Source organism: Delphinapterus leucas, chromosome 4, assembly GCF_059928025.1.
Source record: "Delphinapterus leucas isolate spDelLeu-1000000601 "Yukka" chromosome 4, BTC_Dleu_Yukka2, whole genome shotgun sequence".
Classification (NCBI taxonomy): Eukaryota; Metazoa; Chordata; class Mammalia; order Artiodactyla; family Monodontidae; genus Delphinapterus; species Delphinapterus leucas.
Window position 1 is genome coordinate 77,803,874 of NC_143132.1, and position 15,992 is coordinate 77,819,865.

General features: G+C 43.2%; 1 protein-coding gene across 4 annotated transcripts in view; it reads left to right on the forward strand.

The window, feature by feature from the left end:
• The first annotated feature begins 2,755 nt into the window (after positions 1-2,755).
• P3H2 (prolyl 3-hydroxylase 2) overlaps positions 2,756-15,992 on the forward strand; it is a 166,968-nt gene continuing 153,731 nt past the window's right edge. For 2 of the 4 annotated variants that reach the window (XM_089910685.1, XM_089910686.1), the window contains exon 1: positions 2,756-3,517. In XM_089910685.1, coding sequence (XP_089766811.1) covers positions 3,044-3,517 — 474 coding nt within the window. In that variant the 5' untranslated portion in view covers positions 2,756-3,043. The remainder of the gene's footprint in view (positions 3,518-15,992) is intronic. The other 2 variants (XM_089910684.1, XM_022569619.3) reach the window with 2 other exon arrangements.

Genomic DNA, 15,992 nt, shown 5'->3' on the forward strand with positions numbered 1-15,992 from the left:
CTATACTCTCTCCCCTGGTCGTGAAAACCAACAATTGCCAAATGACTCCTGGGCTGAAAAAGTCACTGATTAAAGCAATGGTTCTCAAACTTTGGTGGATGTCAAAACCCCTGGGGAACTTGGTAAAAACATAAAGGCCCAGACTGGATTCAATTACAAAGCCAGGGCCTCTGGGCTTTTTTGTTTGTTTGTTTTTTAATTAGCTTTTAAATACACAACAAAGTTTGAGTACCACTGTTCATGAGGAATTGTGTGGATGAAACGGTTCTCAAAATATGATTCTTGCACCAATAGCCTCAGCATCACCGAGGAATTTGTTAGAAATGCACATTTTTGGGCTCCACCCCAGGCTTGGTGAATCATAATCTCTGAGATGGGATCCAGTTGTCTAAGAAATGGCCCAGGTAAAGAAGAAGTGCATTCTTAGTAAACCCAGAAAGACATTCAGAAATGCGAGAGAGGACTTTCTCAACACAGCATTGATACCATTAGGTAGAGCATTGCCTGGAATCAATTGCTCCACCCTGTGTGGCTTCTGTCACCATATGGTCATGAATTTTGTTCTGGTTCAGCCTTAAAACGCAGATCAGATTTTCCTTCTTGGGGAGGGGAGATCTGAGGGATGGCACATCTCAGACTCATGAATCCTCTCTGCACCTGGGCCCTGACTCATAGACTTACTCTTTGGGCTATGGCATTGATTCTAGACCAGTGGTTCTCAATCTTGGCTTCCTATTAGAATCACTTAGGGAACATTTAAAAATCTCAATGCTCAGGCCAAACCCCAGACCAATTAAACCAGAATCTCTCAGAGTGAGAACCAGATATCAGTATTTTTGCCTTCTCAAAAGATTCCAAACTTCAAGCACATTTGAGATGCCAATTGAACACTTTCTATAAAGTCAGATAGGGTTTGTACAGAGGGAGAAAAGGTAACAGGACATGCAGAAGGTTTGAAAGCAAATGCCAGTTTGGTAATCAGCATAAAAGTTTGGTACGGCTACAACCTGTAAGCTTTTGATTCTGTGCCAGTGCCAATTCGTCCCCTAAGTTTTCTTAGATCCTTCAACCAGAAGCCATCTTTGCAGGCTCCGCATTTCTATAGCACTTTGAATCTAATCTAACATCTGCCATTTCTATTATATGGTAGATGTTAGCCTAGCCCTTGTATTATAGCCCTTTCCCCCACAATACCTACTTTGAGAGTAGGTATCCAAAGATATAAATTTAATTGACATATATGTGGATGATGTGGAAATGTCATGGAATGTAGAGATAATCCATAGCAAAGCATGCTGGCACTTTGCCCTCAGTCCCACAGCAGGACTTCCTAGCCAATATGCTTCAAAACCTCCCACAAGTGGATTAATAACTCCTGACTCCAACGTCTTTATCTGACAAGAGAGACAGATCCTTAGAGCAAAAGTCTGGGTGGATGACCTAAGTGCACATTCTGGAGTACTGAACATCCAAAGTACTGAGGACATAGCTCCAAGGTGAAGCTTTTCCATCAGTGGAATAAGCCAAACAAGTGAGGTTTGGTGGAGAAAAGTAATAAGAGCATGATTCTTTGGGGTCCCTTGGAGTTCCAGAGCCAAGGCTGTTTATGGCCAGAGTGGTCAAACCCAACAAAATGAGTGAAGGAATGAGCACAAAACTCTGGCATCCTCCTGGGCCTAGTGGTGATTCCACAGAAAAACCTTCTTGGGGAATTCATATCAGCTACACGATAAGTGTTCTTTCCTGTTGCCCTTCCCTCTTGTTCACCATCCCAGTGGCCAGGGAGACCTGGGTGAGATTGCTACAAGCACTAGGAGACCACAGGAATGTTTCCAGGAGGCAGGAATCCTTGTGAGAGTGTGAAGCCAAGGAACAGGAAAGAAGGGAAACACCTTGGCTCAGAAGGTATTTAAGCGGGAGGAGAAACAGAGGAACAGGAAAGCCTCCAGCTAGTCCTTTGGAGCCTGGCACCCACTTCTGTCAGCTTTCCCATTCCTAGACTGACGCTCATTGCTTAAGTCCTGGGAGTACTGGATTTATTAAATTGCCTCTTTGTTCAACTCTTGCAAAAAAAACTTAGACCTGAAAACCGTTTGACGTGCTGGGATATTTGTCTGCCATAGTAGATGAGGAACCTAAGGCTCAGTTGTGCAAGTTTATGGCGTTGGTAAACTGACCGAGGCAGAATGTAAGTACAGCCATTCCAACAATTCTCTGGGTCCTGTAACGCCCTCCTCTGCACAGAAAGGTGGGCTATTCACTGTTCCCGTGTCCCTACTCCCTGCCCCAATGCACAGACACACACCCATACAAAGTGGGATGAGAAACAAGGGTGGGACCTTCTCTAAGAGAAGGAGCAGTAAGCAAGCTTTGATTCGAAAGGCCCAGGGTTGAGTCCTTCCTTCGCTTTCTCACAGTTCTATAAACGTGGACTAATCACTTTTCTCCTCAGGCCTCCCAACGCAGCCAACGGGCCCTCTAGGGTTTTCCTCACAGCCGGAGAGGGAGCTTCCATGTGAAGGTGAAGGACGCTGCAAACTGCGAGGTCACGGACAAATTTCAGAAAATGATGAAAGCCCTATCCTCGCTAAGCCGGCTTTTCTTCCTCTCTAAAAAGGGAGTAATCACGTCCATTCTGCAACCTCGAATGGACCCCACGCGTCAGGCTCTGCCCCACCCTCCCCGGGCTGGCCCCCAGCGGGGCTGGCTCTCTGGCTGGCACTGGGGTGTGAGGGCCCTGGCCTCCCGGCGGCTGCAGCCGGGAGCCTGCAGGGCGCGCGCTGAGCGCCGGCGGCGAGCGGCGAGCAGAGGCTCGGGCAGCAGGAGGAGCGTGTGAGCTGTGGGCGTCCCTTTAAGAGCGGCCGTCCGAGCCGGCCTCCGCCTCTCAGTCCGCCGAGCGCCGCCGGTCACCTGAGGCTCTCGGGTCAACCGGCTGGCGGCGGGGCCGGCGATCTCGCCCGCGGAGCCGAGAGACGGGGCCTGGACGCCAAGTGCCCAGAGCCGACTGCGAGCGTGACCGGCCGGCGCCCGTCCGCGGCGGAGGATGCGGCAGCGTATCTGGGCGCAGCTGCCTATGCTGCTGCCCTGGCTACTGCTGCCGCCGCCGCTGTGGGGCGGCCCCCCGGACGGCCGGTGCTCGGAGCGCGAGCCCGAGCCCGGGCCTCTGCAGCCCTTCGACCTGCTCTACGCCAGCGGCGTGGCCGCCTACTACAGCGGGGACTACGAGGTGGCCGTGCGCGACCTAGAAGCGGCGCTGCGCAGCCACCGGCGCCTGCGGGAGATCCGCGCCCGCTGCGCCCGCCACTGCGCCGCGCGCCGCCCGCTCGTGCCCCCCGGCGCTGGCCCAGGGGCCGAGCTGCCCTTCTTCCGCGCCCTGCTTGAGCGGGCGCGCTGCTACCGCAGTTGCCAGAGCCAGCGCCTCGGGGGCCCCGCGTCCCGCCACCGCGCCAGCGAGGATGTGCGCAGCGACTTCCAGCGCCGAGTGCCCTACAACTACCTGCAGCGGGCCTACATCAAGGTACCCGGAGCGCACACCTCACGCCCCTCGCTGCCCTGGGATGCGCTCCAGCCCTCCCCGCGGCTCCCGTCTCTTGGCCGGCGCGCTGCTCCTTAGCGAGTCTGACTGGGTCTCCTTTAACGGTTCTGTCTCATGTGTGGATCTACATAGCTGGTGGTCCGAGCTCTGTAACCAACACTCGATGAATTTGGGCAAGCCATTAGCTCTTTCGGCATCCACTTCTCTCTCAAAAAGAGGATTGTACTGATAAGACGTTTAAAGTACCCATTCAGCACTAATGTCTGAACGTTGGTAGAGCCGGGTCTAGTATAAGGTCTCCTCTCGCTTCATTCCCTGGTCTAGCTTCACCCAGTTTCTCTTCCATCTCTGCTCCCTCATCCCTCCTACAAGCTAGTCTGCACCTTTTCTTTGAAGTTTAAAAGAGAGCGGTCTCAAAACAGCAGAGTTAAAAGTAGACTTGCTCCGAAACCCATCCCTCTGTCTTTTCCCCTGCACTTAGCACAAAAAGGGAAGATCAAAGGTTAAAGAGGAGGTATGCATGGAAGAGGTGAATCTGTGTGAGGCAGTCTCACTAAAAGTACCCAAAGTGCTGACTCTTTCTCCTTTGATAGAAGGCTTCCAGTTTCTGGAGGTAAGCATCGGACTGAGTTATTCACCACCAGATGCTCCCTCTTTCTGGTTTTATTTTTGTGTATTCAACTTGCCTGAAGTTAGTGCCAGGAGGCAGACAGTGTATACTGACATCTTCCCTACATTCACAGTTTTAAAGATCTAAGTGAATGCTTCGGCAGAGAGAATTTAGCCTGTGTTCCTTAATCTCCCACTCTCACTCATCCATGTTGCTCTGAACTTACACTTTCTCCCCCTTCTGCCTTTCTATGTCAGTATATCAATGTCTGTTCTCCAGCTGTTGGAGAAGTGGCAGCTTTGGGGGTTGGTTGGTTGGTCATGCCAGCCAATGGACCAGGCTGCATTTCTGGAGTGGTGAAAATACACACCAGGTGCTGATATTCTAATGTCTTTTGCAGCTCATCCCACAAGGTCTCTGAGCTCACAGTTGGTAGGGCTCTCTGCAGATTTGCAGTTTTGGGTAGAGTTCAGGAAATCACAGCTGTAACTAACTCTTTAACTCCCAGTGCTCTGGCTAAGTTGCTAGATTTAGTATCTTGGGCAAGAAATAAGGAGAAAGCCTGAATCCTTTCCAGGATTTGTCTTCTATTTGCTTGTGCCTCCTGAAGCATTTGCTGAGGCATGTATTAAGTATAAATCTGCTTTCTTTTAAATGAGTGGCACAGTTTTTGGTGGTCTTTAGAGAAATCAGTCAGTAGCAGCCAGAGAGGGGCTTGTGAGTACCCGACAGCTGAAGATATACTAAGCTAGTTCCCAGAGCAGAATGTGGGTGGTCAGGTTTGGTCCCCCTGTAATACTGTCTTCCCAGGAGTCTCAGATGTGAGGTTGGTAGTCCTGTTGATTGTTTTGTCACACATCTTGGGCACATTTTTCTTTCTCAGGTCTGGAAAAGGAATGCATATTTATTTTCACTCCTATAAAAATAAATAACCACGAGGTAACTCTCAAAATGTGAGTGTCTTTGGTTCTGTAATTACACTTGCTTCACTGCTAATGTTAACATTTATCATTCTCCTGCTCCCATCTCCTGGTTGGAGGTCAAAGAAGATGAAGCCATAGGTTTAACATGCCTCAGTTTTTTTCAGTGAATTGATTACAGGAGAGAGTCACTCACAGGTAGCTCTGTGGGTGAACTACTGGCTGTGGTCTGATGAACCAATGAAGTTTAAGAAGTCCTTTCAAAATTATGTGAGTTCATGTGCTGATTTCTGTTTTACTGGCAATGTTTCTGAGAGCAGAACAAGTCTTGCATCTGCTTCCTGTTCACCTCCACTCCGATAGGTACAATTTCTACATAACTGATAATCTCTTAAGGGGGAAATCTTCTTACCCCTTTGGAAATTCATTTTTGATGGGTTGGAGTTTACAGGAGCATCTTTATGAACATCAAATAAGGTGTTCCCTCCCCACAAGAACGCCACAATTTTAGCCTTTGCTTGGCTTCCTGGGAATTTCACTCATAAATACACACACACACACACACACACACACACACACAATCTTCTGAGAGCAAAACAAAACTCTCAAAATAATGGTATCTTTGGGCTCTGACAGGTTTGAATCCTAAAGTGTTCATTCCCTGAAGATAGAGGGGTTCCCTGCATATACCTGCATATGATCATGGTACCTTGTGTTGCTTACTTACTTTGGACATCAGTGATCCAGTCTGCATTTGAAAAGAATAATCCTGGGCCAGATTGAATTCAGTGAGGACTTTGTAGCCAAGATTTGAGAATTGTGAATCCTGTAATATGGTCAGAACTAGCAGAATTCCTAGAGATAAGGAAACACATTTATTCTCAGCTAAGGGTTTGCAAACTGTAGAAGCTCTTGGGAGATGCTGTTCCTCCCCCAAATCCCAGTTAGTGAGCTACTGATGGAAGCGGATTCTTTATGCTAGAGTGTTGGAAGGGAAAGATTGAGAATTGTGAAATCTAAGGCCTGTTGAGATCAATTTCTCATTTCACAGATGAGGAAAGGGAAATCCAGGCAAGGGAAGGGGCTCACCCAGTGTCACATATGATTTGATTTGATGAATTGAGCACAGGACTGGGAGTCAGGGGTCTGGGCTCTGCCAATAATTGGTCATGCCTGTGCACATCCACTGTCCCGTGGAGTCACCTCAGGTCCCAGGGAATGCTCTGTCCCCAGGGCTATCCTTTTGCCAGATTTGGACAGCTCCAGGAATGAGTCAGTCCTTGTCCTGTGGGGTAACAGACACTCACTGCATTTATCTTAAGGGCTATTCTGTAGAATCTTCCTTAAGCCCTGGCATGCTGGGAAATCCTCTGGACAGCTACGAGGTGGTAGTTCCACTTAGATCCTATCCACACTTTTTTGTTTAAAGACAGGGTGAGACTCTTCAAACTTTCAAATTTTATTATTTCAGATTGTAAGATATAACTCATGATTCACAGCCTAAAACCTAAGATAAAGCTTTTATCAGAGCAGTCTCTCCTCGGAAACCTTCGCTGGTTTCCCCTTGCTTCTGTATAGAGTCCACAGTGTTGAATACAGCACCCCTCAGCCTGGCTGCCCCTTAACTTTACAGGCCCAGTCTCCTCCCACTCTGCCATCCTTCAGCTAGAGGGAACAATGGATGCTTAATCTTATGTGTCTGACACTTCTGCACATCTGGGTTTATTTATTCTTCTTTGGGAGACATGTAGGCTCTGGCATGGGGTTGATCTGGGATTGAACTTTAGCTCTTCAATCTCTAGCTCTGTGACTGCGAGCAAATCACATAAACTTTCTAAGCTTTAGTTTCCCCATCTGCAAAATGGGGAGATAATGGGACCTACCTGATTGGTTTAGGTTTAAGAGAGGATTTATATAAAGCACCGGGGACAGGGCCCATTTCTGTTTCCAGAAACACTGGAGATGTATCTCTTATTATTATTAGTTATAACAGTAGATTTCCCCACCTTCTTCTCTATGTGTTCAAATGGTAAGTGTACTAGCACAAATATACCTATTTCTGTGAGATCCTCTTTCACTCTCTCTGCAACCTCCAACAATCCATCATTTCTCGCTCCTCTGAATGTCCACAGTAAAGAATATGTTCCTCTCATATCATGTTTCACTTTTAACCTTGTTTTGGAGAAATTCATATATTTGTTCATCACTTAATGTGAGCTCCTTGAGATCAAGAATGGTCACAGTCATTTTTGCACCTCCTAAAGTAGGAGTTTCCAGATCTGGAAGATCAGCAGATGGATGATTATTATGAATCCCCTGGGCATTAAAAATGTGATTTAAAATTGGAGATTTAGGTTCAGTAGGTCTGAGTTGGGTCTCAGCATTTATATTCCCCTCAAATACCTAAAACGGGGGTAGTAGCAGTAAATGCTCAGTGTATGTTTGTTGAATGAATGATAGTTTGGTTGCTCGTGTATGAAATATTGTTGAAAAAGATTTCTGTGTGGCGGCAGGAGGTTTTCTCAAATGAGTTATTTGGTTTCCTGACTGGTCAGTTGGGGGAGAAAGTTATAGGAGGACTGTAGATTGCTCGACTTTTCACTCTCTTCTACTTTCAAGTTCCGGCTAATGTTGCAAACCTCCTTTCCCTCCCCCTCCATTGTTTTTTCTAATTTAATCCTTATTTCCTAAAACTATGCTTCGGAAAATTCTTGACACGCTGTGCCTGTTTTATGTACATTTGTGGAATTTAAACAAATGTAAGCGAGATCCTTTTCTTTTTTTTTATCTGTGTACTTTATAATCAGGAATACTTTGACAGTATCTGTTTTTCTTTCAGTGTTCCCAACCATTTAGTTAAAGAAAAAAAATTAAAAAAAAAAGACAACCAGCGCTGCTTATTTATGTTTTTTACTTAAAACAAGCTTGCCCCTCCATGTTTTGTTTCTAAGTTGGTGCTTTGTGCTATTTGACCTTTCTTTTTCTTCTTAAGATTGGGGGGGGGAGGAAATGCAATTAAGTTAGGCAATTCTATCTCCCTCCTAGAGTCAGCTCCCCAAACTTCCTTTTTCTTGACCATAATTTATTTTATTAGTGGTTTCTAGAAAAGAGAAAAAGTAAGTTCAAGGATTTTCCTCACTCTTATTCTTCTTTATCAACTTCTTTCTCTTTCTGGATGAAGGCCTTTAAAAAAGTTTGAAACGTGACACATGACATGATACATATTCTATTAGTTCAGAATAAAAACTTTTCCCAAATCCCATATTTCAATCTCTTTTTACCTATATGTAGACTATGTACATTTTGTCCCCAAATTATTTCAAATAGGAAGTTGATTTTATGTCTTCTTGAAATAGTTGTTTTGAAGTTTCCTAGTGGTTATTTCCTCAAGGGATGAGACTTTTTTTTTCTTCTTACATTTGGTATTTTTCTTTTTTTTTGAGCTTGAATCATCAAAATCCACTAGTCATCATCTTTCTGTCCCACGCCTTAGGAAGGAAACCTGGGAGCTTCTTTGTGTAGCCAGCATTTAGTTCCTGTGTGCTAAGGAGATAGAATTTCTATTGTTTCCTTCCAGGAGGCTGACCATTTGAAGGCCCAGTCAGCTCTTTATCAGTCATCCATTGTGATTACAAACAGTCAGTGCCACAGCAGCTTAAAATTCAATTAGATGAGGGAAGCACTTGCTTACAGGTTTTCTCCTATCTCAGTCTGGCGAGAAACAGGTATTCCTTTACAAGTTTTAATAAAAGAAAGTAATAAACTGCTTGTCTCCACAGATCCCATCTCTGAGAACCAAATGTATTCTGTCACGAATATCATTTGCTCAGTGATAAACTCCAAAGGGATAGGTGTGTGGTATTCTTTTGGGAATGTTTGATAAAATGTCAGTTTGCTTCGTGGATGGAGTTTGAAAATTCTGAAAAGTGCATGGGTTCACCTAAAATGAAAACTGATTGGATTTGGTGTAATAATGGTTCTTTTGTATTACTAAGGAATTGAGTAAACTTGGGTGTCTTAGAATCCCAGATCTTAGAGAGCTGGAAGGAACTCCAAGAGAGCATCTTGTTCAACCCTCTCTCTCCAAGTTAAATAATTGGTTTGTGGCAGTGAAGCAGGGGTGAGAGAGGGAGGGATAAGTATTTTCCTTAAGAAATGCGGTCTTGCAAGGGTGAGGAGTGATAATTATTAAAACGGTAAAAATGCTACAGCTTGAAGGAACCTCAGAAATCATGAAGAAGTCTATCCCTGTCACTTAATAGCTGATGACACTGGCCTCAGAAGTTTCATGACAAATCAAGGAGGGTGAGCAAGCAGAACTGAGTTGGAATGTAAATATTTTAATTTATAGTCCAGTGCTTTTTCCAGACTCTGTGCAGTGGGCATTGCTACCTCCTGAGGGGCAGTCTGGTGAATCAGTGGTGCCACTGAGACCTGCGGTGGACCTGGTGCCTCCAGCGACAGTGCAGATACAAGGCCCTGCTTCCTGGACTACCTCACCCACCCTGCATTTTCATTCACGTGATATGTTGGCCACTTAGCCAAGAGTCACTGTTGTCTGGTGGAAAAATTTGCATTTCTCATTAGGAAAAATAATTTCTCCTGTCTTTTTTTCCATTCAGCTTTTCTCCTATAATTCTTTTTCTGTCCTTTTATGCATCCGTCCTTTCCTGCTGTCTGACTTCCTAGCTATGTAATTTCCATGAGAGCTGGCCCTCATTTGCCAAATGGCCCAAACATATCTTTAAAAAAAAAAGATTTGTAGTCAGCCTTCTGCATGGTATGTTTCAGTGCCATGTGTGTGATTTTTGGGGTTTAGTACTGAGGAGAGCTGCAGGCTATAGTCAGAAGAAGCTGATTTCGCTTGACCACACCCCTCTCTGCTTTACTTTGTTTTCTATACTTATTTCTCTCTTTCTCTCCTTTCACGTTCCGTGTCTTACTGATGATCTACACAGTGAAATTACTTCTACAAAGGAGAGGGTTGTTGGGATCAATCAAGGGAGGAGAGAAGTAGGTAGTGGTAGAGGTAATGTTACGGCTTTGGTTCTAATAAAATGAAGGCCATACAGCTTCTTATTTAATTTGCTCCACAGACATAGGCATCTACTATGAAATTCTTTTTATGTCCCTTTTCCCCATATGATTTGTGCATGAGTTGAGCGTATGTTGGGAAAGATATTCATTTCCCTCTCCTCTCGGCTCCCCATCTTTCTGCAACTGCTCCCTGCCACGTTCATAGAACATTTGTGTCCCCATCCTCCCATTTTAAAGATGGGAAAATAAAATCTGAAAAAGAATCAAGTTGTCCAAATTTATCCAGCAATTTAATGGAAGAGTCAGGATTAGAATCTAAGAACCCCAATTCCCACCTCTGTGACATTGCTGATGACCACTATTTGTAAGACACACACTGAAAACACAAACTTAACAAAATTAATTTGACACACATAGCATGCCAGTTACATTATTTGCCAAATGGGACAGACCCTGAAAATAAAAGCTACCTTATGCAATGTTATTCCTTGCACTACTCTTCTGCCCATTTCTGGGAAAAACTCATAAACAGGCCCCTGGATTAACGGTATTCCCCCAATAAATCTAATGAAAATGAATGAGGCAAAGAATCTTCTTTGGAAGGGAAATGAAGGTATAAGAGCCAGAAGGAGGGAGATCCAAGAAGTCAGATTTTCCAGAAGTTCAGGGCTATCAGAATGATCTTGCTGGAATTCATTATCTACAAATAATGGGCTGAGTTTTTGTGCAAGTAATGAGACACTGCTGAAGACTACAGTGTAATTATACTGGAACTCTGGAAAAGGAATGGAGAAAAGCAAAAGATATAATAAAATAAATAAATCTAAAACAAAACAGAGAAATTGTTAACAAACCCTGAATCACAGGAAAGTTAATTCAGCCAATTTTGATTTATTCTTTCTGCTTGAATGCTAAATTTTTAGTTTTCACTTCGTCAAGATTAATAAGCTTGCACAAAAACATCAACACATAATTAGGACACCAGACACAGTGAATTACCTTAAAGCCAGATTTGGCTGTTTTCAAAAATGATCTCAAATTATAGTATCAAAGATTAATCCAGAAGACCATAAAAAAATTATTTCCCCACTGAAGTAAGAATTATTTCTTAGTAATATTTTTCAGATTGAATCCAGGATCAACAATCAGCATTTGATTGTAGTACAAGGCATTTAGAAATGCCACTAGGGACAGAGACTTTTCACAGACAATTATTGTTTCAATAGGATGATCAAGGGCTCAATTACACAGTGGAATCTGCGCGTATTCATGTCAGTAGGCATTTAAACTGGAGTTTCTCAACTTTGACTTATTGCTATTTGGGATGGATAATTCTTCGTTGTGATGGGCTGTCCTGTGCCTTTTAGGACGGTTAGCAGCATCCCTGGCCTTTACCTACTCAACAGCAGTAGCAACACACTTCACCTTGCTTCTAAGCTGTGACAACCAAAAATGTCTCTATACATTGCAAAATGTCTCTTGGGGTCAAAATCATCCCACATTGAGAACCACTGATTTAAACATGTAACCATGTTTAAGATAACTGGGCATTGACATTAGACAAGTACAAATCAAGTTTTGGACAACCCATATGCTAGATGGCAGTATACCCACTGATGAATCATGATATTTATGAAAAAGTTTGGCTATAGCTTCATATCTTTTATGAGGGGAATTCCATTGGAAATAGAGCCTCTTTCTGCAAGATGCAAATCACTGGGCTCATATCCCTTAGCTGGTCCTGCCCGTGGCTGCACTGATTCAGCTTGTAGGAAAGACCAGAGTATCTGGCTTCTCTCTACTTATTATCTGAACATGACAGGACAGGTTACTTTAGCAATACAAACTAACACCTTTCAATTGCGAACTCCAAACTCCAGAATTAATGTGTTTTTCATTCAACTCGGAAAGTACCCGAACTCAGTCATGTAAAAGTAATCCACTGCAACTCTGGGTTTTCTTGGGGTTAGTTCTTTATCACATATACTCTTAGAAAGCAGCTTGACTCAAACCCCAAATGCCATCTTATAGAAGGCTGGAAAGTGGGGAAAATGGGAGGGGGTCAGAGGAAAGAAGAAATGATTGTGAGATTAAGAGAGTGAGAGTCAGAGGGTGTCTCAGTCCTTTTAGGCTGATATAACAGAAGACCATACGCTGGTGGCTTATAAACAACAAACATTTAATTCTCAGAGTTCTGGAAGCTGGGAGGCGAAGATCATGGTGCCTGCAGATATGGTGTCTGGTGAGAGTCTTGCTTTGCTCTGACCTCACATTGCAGGAAGGTTTCTGGAGCCTCTTTTATAAGGGCATGAACTCCATTCATGAGGGCTCTGCCTTCATGACCTAATCAGCTCCCACATGCCTGCTTTCTAATACCTTGGGGACTAGGTTTCAACATATGAATGTTGGGGGAACACAAACATTCATACCATAGTGGAGGAAGATGCAGAAATAGATGGAGGAAGATGAAGAGATGATAGCAAAAATTAGGTAAAGGAAGGCAAGAACAATAAATCAAAAAGTCTAAGCAGGACTCCACATGTGAAGGGAGTTTACACAAAACAAACATGGGGGAGGAGATATGGGGATATATGTATATGTAGAGCTGATTCACTTTGTTATACAGCAGAAACGAACACACCATTGTAAAGCAATTATACTCCAATAAAGGTGTTAAAAAGCAAACAAACAAACAAAAAACAAACATGGATGTTGCATCCTCTGAAATCCATGTCACTGTAATAAAACCAATCATCCGGAAGCAGATGTTGGTCTTTCTTCACTCCTGTAATGCCAAAGGCCCCATACTTGGCTGAGATGTTTCTGCCTTGATACAGCCCAGGGTAGCAGAGCCACTCAGTTTCCTGGTGAAACAGAGAAGGAAGGAATGGATTTGGGGCAGATTCCACACGCACAACAGTGAATATTTACCAACTGTTAAGGGAGATGCCACTTTGCCATTTCAGGTTTCTTTGAAATCCTAGGTGTAGCCAAATGTTCCCCATTTCTTCATTTTGCAATAGGGGAAACTGATTAAATGGTTACATGGTATGTCTGAGATCACACAGCGAGTCGGTAATAGAGTCAGAATCTGAATCCAGGTTTTTCTGATGACAAAATTGGAGTTCTTTTTTACTTCTCACACTTTGGGTTTTGACATGGAACAGGCTTATATTCAAAAGAGTCCTGCCTTTTATTAGTTATGTGACACTGGAAAAGTTCACATGTATGAACCTGAGTTTCTTATCTGGAAAATGGGGATAATCACACCACTTCACTGGCTTCTTGTGAGAAGTTAATTTAAAAAAAAGTGTTGTGGGCTTACTTAGGTCAGCATTGACACAGAAGTACAGTTGACCCTTGAATGACATGGGTTTGTGCTATGGGGGCCCATGAGTTTTTCGGTAGTAAATACTACAGCACTATATGATCCCCAGTTGTTGAATCCACAGATTCAGAACCGTGAATAAGGAGGACCAACTGTAAATCATATGTGATTTTCAACCACGCAGATGTTGGTGCTTCTATCCCCCCATGTTGTTCAAGGGTCAACTGTACTTATTCCTTGCCTCATAGCTGCTATGGAGAGAGAAAATTTGTAAGGGAATAGGAAAGGCAAAAGAATAGATAGGCAAATATATCATGATAAACTGAGACGATAATTACATGTACAGTAGGTAGAGAAAACTTGGGGACACACAAAACAGGAACTTGACCTGCTCAGTTGGAGCTACTGACTTCAAGTTTGATTCTCTAGACATTGGAGCATATGCTTAGCAGTCTCCTTTCACCATCAGACTAAAACAAGTCATCTTCTTAATGAAAACTTGGGATTGCTGTTTGCTGTTTTGAGAAAAGTCCTTTTGCTCTCTCCCCATTACATTCTCTAACCCTCTGATTTCACAATTCCCTGAGATTGTGGCCTCTTCTTTGTATTTTTCAAAAAATAGACTCTGTTCAAACACATTCCAAACCTTCACTGTTTCCTATTAACAGATAAAATCTCTTCCCACAGACCAACACATCTTGGGAATTTTAAACCCCTTTAAACCTCTTCACCACCCTGATCTCAGGTACTCCTGGGAGATGGCCTAGGTGTGGGAATCAACAAACATCTCATCACAGATACCAAAAATAAGACTGCTTCTTGTATAACAGTCAGGCAAGTGGAAGAGTAGCTCAAATAAAAATATAGTGAGTTATGAGTCTAGGAATCAAGCAATTTAGGCCCTGTCTCCAATGGTGGCACTAATGCCTTGAGGTCTCCATTTGGACAAGGGCACAGTTGGACCAGATGGTTTATAAGAACTCTGCTACCTCTGCCTGAGATTCTAAAATACTTTAGTGGACTGGTACACTGTGAGCCAACCATCTACCTATGGAAAAGAAAAATGATGAGATAAGGTAATGGAATACAAAGCAGTATAATGGAGATAAAGGAAGTTTAAAAGGTCAAAAGAAAGGAGGTAATTTCAGTGTGTCTGATGCTCTAGTCCTCGCCTTTGGACAATCAGTCATTTTAAAGTAAAGGTTGAAGAAGGACACACTAATGTTTAATTTGGTGGTACTTTAAGAGGTACAAGATAAACTAGGGCACATTCAGGAAGGACAAAAACATATAGATAAAAGACTCAAAACTATGTTTTATGAGAAACAGTTGAAATAGGGATGAGTAGACTAAATAAAAAAAGAGGTTTTAAAAAGATCGTTATCTGAGACAATTGTTCTTGATCTTTATGGCACCTAGGAATTGAACAAGTAGGCCGAGGTAACAGAAGTTACAGAAAACAGGACCTTGGCTCAGATATGGAAGACTTTCCTAACACCGACAGCTGTCAGATATAATACATAGCCCAAAAAGAAGGTGTTCAAACATAAGTCAGGCAAATGCCTAAACAGGGAAGTTGCATTTAAGGTTTAAACATTAAAGCAATGTTGAGATAGATAAGATTTAACATATTTTCCAATCCAGAGTTAATAAGACTCCATGATCTTATGAAATGAAAATGTCTTATACCCACAGATGGTGTATCATTAAAGACTTTTTCATTGGAGAAAATCTTACAGCTTTTTCTCTATCCTGCTTCTTAATTCTGGCTAATGTAATCTTAGACCATGGTCACCAGCACACTCCCTATAAATAACTTACATAAGGCAAAAAAGGAAAGAAAAAAAAAAACCCAACAGTGCCAAGGCCTTAAGACACACACGGAAACACACACACACACACACAGACACACACAGAATATTTAGCAGTAATAATATCCATATGTATGATCTGCATCAGTCCTTTGATTTCTGGTTCAAGTATCTCTGAGATAACATCTGAAAAGGATTTAATTGCATAGTACCAGTGAGAGTTTTAGGTTAAATGGGTAACAACTGATCAGAACAAACACGCTTAGGAATTGAAAGTGGGTGCACTCTCTTAGCGAGTGTATTATGGTATACTCAGAAAACCCAATTTCGTTCACAGAGCCTTGGCGCTGCTAATTTGCTTCGTTTGTGTGCTATCCCGAGGCTAAACTGAAAACCTTGCCGTATTCCACACTGTAGTTCAGTTATCAAACCTTTTGCCAATGTCCATTCTGGTCAGTTTCACATATGAGTTGCTAGGGGGTCTGCCCAGATCATCATATTTAAGAACATTTAAAGGATATTAAATGTTCCTAAAGAATGTTTAAAAAAATCCCTTTATCTGGCTCCCTCTCCTCTGAAATTATTTTCTTACTCTCTAATTGGGAGGGGGAGGAGTGCCTGCTACCCTTGGGGAGGAGGGGAGTAGAAGTCCAGGCTCCCTGCCCTAGGAGCTGACCAAGGGCAGGGGACAGCAAGATTTTTTTCCCCTGGTGTTTGGCTGGAGTTGGGCAAGTATGATCACGGATGTTTC